This window comes from Phodopus roborovskii, unplaced genomic scaffold, assembly GCF_943737965.1.
Source record: "Phodopus roborovskii unplaced genomic scaffold, PHOROB, whole genome shotgun sequence".
NCBI lineage: Eukaryota > Metazoa > Chordata > Mammalia > Rodentia > Cricetidae > Phodopus > Phodopus roborovskii.
In genome coordinates this window covers 20,859,339-20,872,475 of record NW_026126448.1, presented here as the reverse complement: position 1 = coordinate 20,872,475, position 13,137 = coordinate 20,859,339, and the positions used below count along the sequence as shown (strand labels likewise).

Here is a 13,137-nt window from a genome sequence, read left to right as displayed (position 1 = left end):
ACACACAGTGCACATACAAATGCAGGCAAAATACCTATACACCTAAAATTAAATAAAGTTAAGTAATGAAAAGAAAGTGCCCAGTCCAAAAGTGAATGTCACTCATCCAGGCATTCCCTTGAAAGACCCAATATCCATCAAGTTATTCATTTATGAATACCACATTTTACCAAAAATTTCAGAATAGTCTTCAGGTGGTTCCCCCAACTGCCTCTTAGCAAAATTCTTCAGGTGAAATGTTATATGGAAGCATAAACTGGTCAAACACATTTTTAAAAGGTGCATCTGCTCTTGCTGAAATCGAGTGAGAGTCTCACTGAAAACTGGCAACAAATATGAGTTCCCCTCTCACCCTAAAAACTGATTCTTCCCATCTCTTTTGGTAGATTATGAGCTCCTAGAGGTCAGGGGTCATCTCCTCTTGTTTCTGTATCTTCACACCATCCAGCATATACAATATAATTCAATTCACGTCCACTGGATGAATAAAGGATCAGTTAATGCCCTAATGTGATGTACTACTGTTTCCTTAGGTAAAAGCTGACCCTGGACCTCAGATCAGGACTGGTTCGATCACAAGTGGGTAAGTCCACAGCAGTCTCAGTCTGCACTGTAAAAACATCTGAGGGGGCAAGGCTCCTGCTGAGTGAGCAGCAGTAGCAGCAGCTATGTGCTCTCTGTCCTAGGGAGAAGGGAGCAGTGTGTGACTGGCTTTTACCCACTTGGCCTTCTCTGGGTGGCGAGGCAGAAGCAGGGTAGCTCTGCAGCTTCCATGAGCTTCACCGTGGGCTACACTGCTGCTGTTGGCAATGCGCTCATTTTCCATGATGCCCCACCCTGGGGTCACTAAGCCCTGGATCAACTGAGACAGGCTCTGGGCTAGGTGAAGGCTTAGTAGTCTCAGACTCCATACATCATCTGGTCAGAGAGCTCTGTCTTCTCGGGCTCCTATTTTAAAGGCTGGGCCTATCACTATCCAGGGGAATACAGGCTTTCTGATATTCCTCTGCCTTCACTAAGAGCAGTGAGTGTTGGAAATAATTCACATGAAATGTCTTTGCTAAGGAAGATCACTAAAGTGGCATTTTGACAGAGGTGCTTATGGGAGCTGGAGCAGCACTACACAAACGCAGGGCTAGTCCAAGCATCTGCTTTCCCATACCTCAGCTTCAAGCAAACGTCAGCTTGATTCAGAAAGGAATCCAAACCACATGCAGATACCCCACCCAAAGCAGTCTCATTAATGTAGCCAATTAAAGAATTGTATCTATCTGTATTTCCCTCAACTGGAAAGAGACTGGGCTAACACCCATCTTCCTCTCAAGAAGAATGGCTCCAGATACCATTTGTGTCACTGTGTGTTCACACAGCTTGCAAAACTCCTAATACCCCAGAGACTGCAGAAGTAATTTGTACCCTGAACTTGGACCTGGGGGCTTGCAGCACAATTAAATGTGTACCAGGGTAGACACGTCAGCCAGATTCGCTATGAGTGCATGCTTGCTTTACTTCCCTTTGGGAAGATCACGGTGGGGTGTTGGGTAGAAAGACTATTGGCACATGTGAGGCTTCAACAAAGTCAGCCTACATGGAACAGACCGTTTAATTACAGGAGCATTCCTTGACCCAAGGCACTGCTCTGAACCTCCCACTTTACACAGACAGAATTCTGCTCTGTCACTGCATCTGCAGTTTTTGCTGCAGCCCTTCCTGCTGCCCTTCCTTCAGATTCTTTTTGAAGCAGGTGGAGGGGAAGGTGGAACCTGGAGGGAGGAGGCAGATAAAGAGAGGGTAGAGGGAAGGAGATGAACCAAAACCGGAGCCTTCTTTGGGGAGAGAGCAGGGGATGTATTTTCACATTACCTAGGGAAGGCAGATGGGGGAGAAATAGGAACATGGAGGAGAGGGAAACTAAATAAAGAGCACCAACGACCCCTGAGGGCAAAGCACAGGCTCTCCAAGGCACTCACTCAGGCTGCCCAGCTGTCGGATGACATTTGCCAGGGTGATGTTGGTCCTGCATTCCAGCTCGCTTGTATCGCTAGGCAACGTCTGACGGCACAGGTGCCTTGGCTCGATGTTCCTGGTTACTAACGGCATGGTGGACCTGCTTCAGGCAATGTTCTCAATAATGAAAAACAACCTAAAAAATTAAATAAATAAATAAATAAATAACAGGGAAGCCGTACTCAACCACAGATTCCAGGTGCACTGGGTTATGTGAGTCTTCTTTTCCTTTTTGGTATTGCTCTGATCTGAAACAGGATTTTTATTTGTTTTTAAATCTTTATTCCTGAGCTGGGCTGTGGTGGCGCATGCCTTTAATCCCAGCACTCGGAAGGCAGAGGCAGTCAGATCTCTGTGAGTTCGAGACCAGCCTAGTTTACAAGAGCTAGTTCCAGGACAGCCTCCAAAGCCACAGAGAAACCCTGTCTGGAAAAACCAAAAAACTAAAATTAAATTTAAAAATCCCAGCACTAGGGAAGCAGAGGCAGTTGGATCTCTGTGAGGTCGAGATCAGCCTGATCCACAAGAGCTAATTCCAGGGCAGGGAGCTACACAGAGAAATCCTGTCTCAAGAAAACAAAAAAACAAAACAAAACAAAAAGTTTACCTACCTACCTAACTTCTAGTTTAAGCATCTCATCTTTTCAAGGTTTACTAAAAACATGCTGTAAGTTTAGAAATTCTGAACTGGTGACATCATGGAGACAGTGAAAACCTTTACTATCAAATACTGCTCTAACCAATAAGAGCACTCCAGGTAAGGAGGCATGGTCAGAAAATTGCAGGCATAGGACAGTGGCACAGATCCTATCCTTGGGGTATCCACAACCAATATAGACCAGATTCTAGGCCACCAGTTACAGAGTTTAAAAACATTCCTCTGTGGCTTGGGATGCAATCTAGCTGGTACGGCACTTGCCTAGCATGCTCTAGGCTTGAGCCCCCTCACCCCAACATGGTATAAACTGGACATGGTGGTGCACACCTGTAACCCCAGCATTTGGGTAACAAAAGAAGCAGGATGAAAAGTTCACTGGCATTCTAAGCTAAATAGAGTCCAAGGCCAGGCTGAACTAAATGAGTTCCTTGTTGTCGTCTGATAATCTCCACAATGAAATCAGCTGCCCACAGTGATTCCACAGACAAGCCTCTGTATACAACTTCTCTAGGTCTTCCTGGATGATGACTGTTAATGTACAACTAAACACTAGCTGCCAGGATCTCATAACACTACCAAAGTATAGTCTGTAAATTGACAGGATGAAGGAAAATCGAGGAAAAATTTACATGTTCAGTATGTCAAACAGGATGCTGAGCCAACAACTGTGTTTTCAGACTCCCTGGCCTTCGCTTCTACCCAATGCTCCTCTACTGATTTCTATACTGGGCCGAGACCTGTAGAATGTGTGTGGAAGAAATGCAGAAACCTTCCCATTACTGTTTCTCATCCTGGTAGCTGAGCCCTTTCCCCAGGAATTCTCCCTACCACGCCAGCACGCCAGACTCACACAGAGCTATCATTTTAGATTTAGATTACCAAATTCCTACATTACTAATTGGAGAAAGTGTTGCTCTCAAGAAAGTGGACAGGTCTTGTTTTCATCTTAGGAAACTCTAAAGAAATCTAAAATGTCTTAACAGCTTTTGTGCTAGGGAAAATGGCAAATGCACGTCAATTGAAAACACACAGAGACAACTACAGAAAATCCTCACTATAAATTCCTAAGAAGAGGAGGACAAGGAGGAGGAATCAGGTTTACTCACATCAAATCCTAAAACACCAGTTCATTATCAGACAGTTGCTTGTGAATACAACTGCTTACAGCAAGCTAATCACACTGCAGAGCTTAGAAGCAAACCAACATATTGTTTCACCAAAACAAACCAAAGCCCCCAAACTAACAAACACACAGAGAGGCAGTGGGACCCTGTGGGACAGGCTGCTCCTTGTTAGGGACATTCTGATCTGCTACAAGTAAAAATAAAACAGGAAGCCAGCAGCCCGGGGAACAAGATTTCCTGTCACCAACAGCAACAGCCTAGGAACTAAAAGAACCAGCTGTTTGCTTCTAACTTTGAACCTCCCTAACGGTCACTGTGGCAGCTGTGCCTATCTTTGGGGTGCAGAGGTGTTTCCTGAATGCTTGTCCACTGTCTTAGGAAATGACTTCCATTCCATATCTCTATTAAGATCCTCCTCTGACCCAATAGGTTTTTAACCCAAACTCCAGGCTTTCCAGTTTAACTCTTTCGGTCTTTTACTAAAAGCAAATGGTATCAGGTACAAAGATGCACACTTACACATAACAACACATGGTGGTTAACGAATTTAGATCATGGTAAAAAGAATCTAGAACAGGAAAGGACAAAGGAAGTTAAAAAATAGAATGTGGGGTCACTGAGATGGCTTAGTGTGTAAACATGTTGCTACCAAACATAACTGAAATACAATCCCCAGGATCCACATGCAAAGAACCAACTTCTGAGGCTGGAGAGATGGTGGCACTGTGGCTAACAGCATTTATGCAGTGATGCCACATGCCTTTAATCCCAGCGCTCAGGAGGAAGAGGTCAGCTTGATCTACAGAGTTCCAGAACAGCCAGGGCACACAAACAAACAAACACTTCTTGCTCTTGCAGAGAAACTGGCTTTGGTTCTTAGCACATACATAGTGGCTCATGTCTGTAACTCCAGTTTCAGGGGATCTGATGCCTTCTTCTGACCTCCATGGGCACCAAACATTCAGAAAGTACATCTAGATGTGTGCAGGTAAAACACACATACAAACAAGTTGTTCCCCGACACCTTCACATGTGTGTGCAGTGCAATACAAGCTCACACACACACACACAGAGCAAAAAGTTATAGATGTAAAATGAATCTTTAAAAATAAAAAAGACAGCTGGGCGGTGGTGGCACATGCCTTTAGTCCCAGCACTCAGGAGGCAGGCGGATCTCTGTGAGTTCGAGGCCAGCCTGGTCTATAGAACGAGTGCCAGGATGGGCTCCAAAGCTACACAGAGAAACTCTGTCTCAAAAACCCAAAAATAGATAGATAGATAGATAGATAGATAGATAGATAGATAGATAGATAGAAAGGCAAAGCTGAGCAGTAGTGGCACACATCTTTAATCCTGGCACTTGAGAGGTTGATCTCTGAATTTGAGGACAGCCAGGGATGTACAGAGAAACCCTGTCTTGAAAAATCCAAAAATAAATAAACAGTAAGTAAATATAAAAGAGACAGAGAGAAAAATAATGCTAATATCCATCAAGACAAAACAATAAGAAAGGCAGACCTGCTTTTTCTTTTAAAAAGATGGGTCTTTTGGCTGGATAACGTGGTCCATCTCAACACTTCAGAGGCAATGCAGATAGCATCTGAGTTGGGGTCCTGCCTGATCTATAAACAAGTTCCATAACAGCAAGACTACATAGAAAGACTGTTTCAAAACAAACAAAATACATTTCCTTGTGTGTGTGTGCTGGCCATAAGGCTCAGGAGTTAAGAGCACTCGCTGCTCTTCCAGAGGACATGGGTTCTAATCCCAGCACCCACACAGTGATTCACAACCATCTGTAACTCTAGTTCCAGGGGATCTGATACTCTCTTCTGGCCTTTGAGGGCATTGTACTCACATAGTGCACTGACACATGCAGGCAAAATGCCCACACACATAAACTAAAAAATCTGTTGTCTGTGCATCAAAAAGAGACAAGATTCTCTGCTACATGGAACTACCTGAACCAACTACTCATTTTTCTTTAGATAATCAAGGATTGGTTGTCTTCTGTACAAGAAGTATGAAATTTACATAACCACATTAGTAATTTGACAACAGAAAAAAAAAATCCTACATTTTGAATGACGATAAATTTAGAAATGGCAAACTGACTTTTCAGCCTTTAGAAAATACATGGGTTTTGGAGTTAGGACATACATGGGTTGGTCTCCTGACTCTGATATCTCATAATTGTGATCTTCAACAATTTTCCTATAGACACTGAAAAATACATCTAAAATTCCCTCTACAGAGCTTAAAGCAAGGGGATAGTTAGTTATTGTAGTTCCACAGATCCTAGGCAAATCTTCCCATTGAATGAGTTCTATTCATTGATAAATATTTAAAAACACTTTAAACCATGGACATATTACATAGTTGAATGCAGCATTCACATAAAAAATTTAAAGATGAAACCCTAGACTTCAATGAATTGGATGGGTTTTCCCCTGAAGCTGCCCCTAGCTATACTCTGACCTCTTGAAATACAACACTCTCTCCTCCAGTCTGTCCCAACTGTGCTCCCCATCTAAGCACAGAACAAAGGAAATAATTACAGTCACTGTTTTCTCAATTTTCCTCAAGACTGTATATAAGGAGCGCCACTATAGATGCCCCGGAGAAGTCAGTATCTCACACACAGGTGCCCAACAGCAGCAGGCTTTCTTTCGCTCCCGGGAACTCTAGTTAAGAAGGCTCCGCCACCACCAGAAGGACTACTTCACCGGGAAACTGGGAGAACACTGGGTGCTGAAGAACCATTGGAGCAGAGGTTCTAATTTGCATTTTAGACAGATCATTCTAATATAAGGACAGAGGTTACACAGGGCAGAAGGCAGGTAGATGAACTGAGAAATTCACAGATTCAGGAGAGAGCAGACTCAGAGACTCTTCACATCCCAGTTAGCACTTATGGGCTGAGAAACCAGAGGTCTAGCCCATCAGCCGGACCTGCTGCTCTTCCGTACAGTTATAGCAACAGAGTGATACCATGTATGCTCCTTTAGTAAAAGGTGTCATTAAAACCTTACATGCCAGTGCTAGAGAAATATAAACAAAGGAGGATCAAAACAGTGGATCTTAGTCATGAAAACGATGTGGGGGTTGGGGATACAACTCAGAGGTGGAGCACTTGGCCAGCATGCACCAACCAGACCCTGGGTTTGAACCCCAACATCATTTTTTAAAAAGTCAAAGTTCTAAATACAGGAAAAAGAGGGAAATGCCCTGTGTGTATGGAATCGGTAAATTCTTTTCCAGTCATAATTTTTCTTTATTGGGGAGGTGTTTGTGTGATTCATGAGTGAGTGTGCAGGTGTACACAGACACTAAAGGAGGGCATCGGGTACCCTCCCCTATTACTTGTTCCCTGGAGACTCTGTTTCATTGAACCTAAAGCTTGCTGGTCAGTCTCCACCCCACATTGCTGGGATTATAGGTATGCATGACTAAACCCTGGCTTTTTCACATGGGTGCTGGAGATTTTAACTCGGGACCTAATGCCTGTACAGCAAGAGCTCTTACCTACTGAGCCCTCTCTCCAGCCTTTCAGCCACATATTACTTTTGATTAGTGTTTGCTAATCTGGGGTTTGAGAAGGTCTTATCTTGAGGGCTGTTATATAGAATATGAATTAAAACTGTCAAAAATATAAAAGTTAGAGAGATGTAAATTTCAGTGTATCTAGTTCTTTATAACTACAGCTGCTCTATATCAGAATGGGTTCTCTTTAGATAAAAATTATGATCTTTCCAGCCTTTGGATGACCAGCTGTCAGGCATGCTGAGGGAGGAATTCCTAGACTATGAGAAGGAATTGGGAGGGGCTTGGGATAAATTGTGTAAGGCTGGGCTGGAGAGATGGCTCTGAGGTTGATGGCATGTATTGTTTGTAGAGGATTTGAATTGCTCCCAGCATCCATATCCGGTGGCTCACAACCACCTGCAAGTCCAGGTCCAGGAGATCTAACACCCTTTTCTAGACTTTGTGGGCATGTGTATGCACACATACACATATGCACATACCCACCTACACCCTGTACATAATTAAAAATAAAAACTTAGGGGCTAGAGAGATGGGTCAGCAGTTAAGAGCACACTAGCTGCTCTTCCAGAGAACCTGAATTGAATTCCCAGCACCCACATGGTAGCTCCTAACCATCTGTAACTCCAGTTCCAAGGGATCTGATGCTCTCTCTTCTGTCCTCTAAAGGCACCAGGCACACATGAGGTGCACAGACATACATGCAGGCAAAACCCCGATACACATAATTTTTTTTTCCAGTTAAAAAAAAAAAAAAAAGAATATACATAAGGCTTGGGTTCATCCTCAGCTTCACAAAAGAGAAGGAGAAAAGGGAACTGAGAGGTCAAATTGGATCATCCTTGGTGCATCTAAATCAAGGACGCAGGATGTAAGTGCAGTCTGGCTGAGACATCTGTCTGTCTCCCCACTGATTTCCAGGGTGATCTTGGTTGATCAGGCTGGCTAGGCAGGTGTCCTCTTACTCCCTCACAGCCTCATGCATATCCCTCCCTGAGCTGTATACTCCCTCCTACCCCATAGCTGGCACCAGGGCTGTTTTAGTTACATTCCTCTGCTCAAAGATGTGGGCTGGGGATATAGCTCAGTGGTAACTATTAAAGCACTTGCCTGGCATGTACCTAAGCCCTAGGTTTAATCACCACCACCAAAAAAAGTTGTAATTCTGTAGGTTTCAGTCTCCTCTTCAACTACAAAATAAAGGACCTAAGCTAAATGATCTTTGAGAAATTTTCAAGGCCAAACATATACATGCCTGTTTCCACGGCAGATTGAGGCAGCAAGGATCACTGAGAGCTCATGGCCAGCCTGGGCAAATTAGTGAGTAGTACTAGGCCTGCCAGATCTGTATAGCAAGACCCTGTCTCAGCAATTTATGCTACCCACAGGTTATCTGACGTCTAGAATTTCTGGATTTGCTCCTAAGCTGTTACAACCACCTGGTCAACATCCACTTGTGTTCTAAACACAAGTAAGAACAGCTTAGATTTTTGTCAGTCACCAGTACCTATAAGATATACAACTGGCCCAAAGAATATTCTAGAGAGAATACTGGGGTTAAGTGATTTATACTCTAGGAGGGTCCCAAACCAATATGAGAGAATAATACAATTCTTAAGTAGTCCAAAAGAAAAAGGTAGCTCTAGACCAGTTCCAGATATCCAGAACAGATCCAAAAGCTATCCCTATTATTCACCCCCAGCAGGTTTCAGCTTAGGGAAGTAAGTTCAAACACAAATAAAAAAATCTCACATGTCCACCTCCGTAGCCTGGGTTGGTAGTATACCAAGCAGTCTGGACTTTGACACCATGATGGGATTTATGTTTTAAAAGTGAAGCTGGATGAGAGGGTCTTCCAGATCTCCCTCAAATGATGAGACTCTTCAAGTGTGTGCACTAGAGATTACCAGGGAATATTTACATATCACATTTGGTCAGGAAAAAGTCTAGCTCTACCTTCTGAACTTCTGCAATTCTGCTGTCAGTATCATTGTGTAGTTTGTGGGGAGATGCAGAGGTTAAGGGGTGGAAGAATGTTCCATGTGAGAGGAAGAGGAAGCAATAGTCTGTATTCCATACTCTAACTCCTGTTAATTACCAGGACAAAAAATATACAACTGCCCTAATGGCAACAATAGTCACTTTGAGCTGAGTGATAAACAAATAGTGCCGCATTGAAAGCCAAGGTCACTGATAGCGCCTACAGATTTCTAAAAGGCAAGTATCCACGAAGCACATCCGTCCATCGCAAGGAAATGCTCCTCAAGGCAGTTCCTCTTTGAAAGAGGCCTTAGTACTGACCAGCCGTGGGGGGACAGGACGTGGGGATGCCGTGGGGATGCTTTCGCTTCCACTTTTCCCACTGTCCAGTTAACTGCTTTGAAAGGAGGAAAACAAAGTGTCTACTTTTTAGTTTCCTCTTGTAAAGGCAAATTTCTTTACTTAAAATGTTTAAATCTTTTCAATCAGATTCGATATGTTTTATTAGCTTGGTGTGGGCACAGTACTCTCAGCACTCAGAAGGTAGAGGTAAGAATTTAAGGCCATCATCCTTGATCTCCCAAGACCTTGTCTCAATATCCACTTCAACACCTTCCCCTCCAAAAACTAATGTCCACTGAAAAATCCAATACCCAACTGCCTTAAGCTGGAAGACAAGTCTTACCACATAGTCCAAGCTGGTACAATAAAGCATAAAGAGCAACAGTGGATTGGAGAAGGCTCAGTGGCTAACAGCATTTGCTGCTCTTCCAGAGGACCCATGTGTGATTCCCAGCACCCACAAGAGGTGATTCACAGCTGCCTGTAACTGCACACACATACACACACGCGCATACATGCACATGTGCGCACACACACACAATCTTAAACTCACAACTGCTGCTGAATACAGCAGTCCTCACTACCATGCAGCAAGGACAAGGAAGAAAGCTTCCTCAAAGGCTTAAGCACACACCCACTTCCTGTTGAAACACAGGGTGGGGCTGAACTGACAAATATAACTCTTTCCAAACACAAGGCATTACTGACAAATCAGGTTAGGTCACTAAAACAGTGTCCAACAGAGATGGCAAGACAGAAATGTCCTTAGGTGCACAGAGAAAACATGACTATGAAAACCAAGCAAGAGAGCTTGTGAACTAAAACTAAGAGAAATTTCCAACTTGATAAAGGAATGACTTCTGGCTTATATTGGTCAATGTAAAGAAGCTTCCAGTTTTAACTTGGCTCTGAGACTCCACCTAGGAAACAACTTCTAAATTTCAGTATCACACTCCTGAGCACTCTATAAATCCATCAAAGATCATCTTTGGTAATTCCAAAACTTTCTCTTAATCCTTGGGGGGCGATTCCACCTTTCATCTTTACAGGATCTCTTCACAGAGATCCTCCTGCCTCTAGCTTCTGAGTGCTGGGATTAAAGGGATTCAACATCATGCCTAGGTTTAAAAAAAAAAACCAAAAACAAAAACAAAAAAAAAAAGTTAAACACTAAAGTAGTAGGAGGACTAATTAGAAATAGGAAGGCAATCAATTCAAGTGGGAGAGGAATAAGAAAGGGTACAGGAGGTGAATATGACCTAAATACACTGCATGATATATGAAAGTGTCCTAATTAAAGGCTGGGAGATAGCTTAGTTAGTTATAAAGTTCAAGCACAAGGATCTGAGTTCCCCCACAGCCACATAAAAAGCTAGGTAGGGCAAGAAGCTCTTGTGATCTCAACACTGGGGAGATAGGATTGAGGATAACATTGAATTTCTAATCTTCTTGCCTTCGCCTCCACATTCCAGGATGATAAGCCTGTGTCACCATGTCTGGTTTATGTGGTGCTGGGGATCGAACCCGGGGTTTTGTGCACATTAAGCAGTCACTGTACCAACCTCATTACATCTCCAACTCACAGCTGGTGTTTATATAGGACAACACTAAAATACAGCCTTTCTGCCTTGGTTCATGAAATAGCAGTGAGTATGGTTATGGGGCCAAACTCCCAACAGACAAGGCCCTTCTGCCCACTGGAGGGTCAGATGCAGAAACATGTAAAATAGAGAGAAGGAGATAAGAGAGCTGAACTGCCCATCAGGCAGTGAGTCTCATCTCATCTTACCAACTGTCTCTCTAACCACTCATTTTAATCTCTATGTCTCACTTGTATTTCAAGCTTCTCTATGTAGTAACTACTCCCTCTCTGGAAATGAACAGCCAAAAAAGTAACTGACTTTACACATCTGAGAAAGGACATGGAAAAGAAGGTTGCACAACAAAAAAGGAAATTCAGCAAAATGTTTTGCTGACAGCTCAGGGCAATACACAAACACACCGTGTGGTCATGGAGCAAGCAGATGCAGCCATCTCAAGACGTGACTGTACACCAGGAGAGGGGAGAGACCTAGCAATCACAACCACAGCTGAGCAACAGGGAGCAGAACTGTGGGGCAAACTGCCATGCAAGTCGGTATCAATGATTCTCTTCTGCCAGCTGCAACAAGAATTCATTCCTAAAAAAGTGTCACATACTCATCTGTCACAAACAGCTAAGCTGCCAGCAACTGACTAAGAGTCAGCAAAGGGCAGCAGTACATCTACTTTCCCTCATAAGGTCTAGTCACCACTCAAAACAGAGGAATTATAAGGAAAATGTCTTGAGCAGAGGAAAAAAATAAATACCTTTCTGCCCTCTGTTTACTAAGAAGTAAGCAAACCCAATAAGCACTGGAGCAAAGTTGCAAGAACATGAACCTGAAGAGGCAGGCGGGGATGGGGGTTTCACGCCACCAACACATCGTAGCTTTGGCTAAAATGGCAAGTTGGCCTAACCTCTTCTTCTGTTCCCTAAACTGATAAATTAGTATTCTCTAAGATTATTGTGAGGAAAAATAAAATACAGATATACAATGCATGATGCTGGGCTGGGGAGAGAGCTCAGTTCCCAGCACTCACACAGAGGCCAGGTATGACAGCGAAGCCTACATCCCAGTGATGGCCCAGTGATAGGAAGGTGGAAGAGATAGGAGGATCCCTGGGGCTGACTGGCCAGCAGGTCATGTCTCAAAGGAGAAGGGCAGCATTCTTGAGGTTGTCTGTTGGCCTCTACATGCACAAAAGTACACATATATCATACAACATGACTATAAATATGCGAGTGCAGCAGATAGGTGCATGCCTTTGATCCTCACACTCAGGAAGCAAGCAGAGTCTCAATTGGAACTAAAGATGACTTTAAACTTGATCTTCCTGTCTGTACCTCCCAAGTGCTGGGATTAATAATAGCTGTCTTAATGCTGTTATTCACTAATTTATCATTTTTCCTGTTTCTACTTTTGGCGGTAACTAGGACTGACCCTCGAAGCATTTGCACACTAGGCAAGAGTACTACCGCTGAGTTCTTGTTAGTTTTTATTTTGATTTTTGTTTTGGCACAGGGTCTCATTTAGTAGCCCTGGCTATCCTAGAACTTCCTATGTAGACAAGCCTGGCCTCGAACTCAAAGAGAAATCTGCCAGTCTGCCTCCCAAGTGCTGGACTTAAAGGTGTATATCACCTGCTCAGCTTACTTTCTATTCTGAAACAGGGTCTTAATGAGTTGCTCAGACTGGCCTTGGATTTACTCTGAAACCTAGATAGGCTCTGAACCTACCTATCCTACTGTCTCAGCTTCCTGTGTAGCTGGGATTACAATCTTGTGCCACCATCCTAAACCATCTCTGTCTGAGTCTATTTCTTTCTTATTTTGAGACAGGGTTTCTCTGTGCAGCCCTGGTTGTCCTAGAACTCACTCTGTAGCCTAGGCTGGCTTCAAAC

The 13,137-nt window shown here is 43.5% G+C and overlaps 1 protein-coding gene across 3 annotated transcripts in view; it reads right to left on the bottom strand.

The window, feature by feature from the left end:
* Wasf2 (WASP family member 2) overlaps positions 1-13,137 on the bottom strand; it is a 75,483-nt gene that overhangs the window by 18,941 nt on the left and 43,405 nt on the right. For all 3 annotated transcript variants that reach the window (XM_051189018.1, XM_051189016.1, XM_051189017.1), the window contains exon 2: positions 1,971-2,143. In XM_051189018.1, coding sequence (XP_051044975.1) covers positions 1,971-2,100 — 130 coding nt within the window. In that variant the 5' untranslated portion in view covers positions 2,101-2,143. The remainder of the gene's footprint in view (positions 1-1,970; positions 2,144-13,137) is intronic.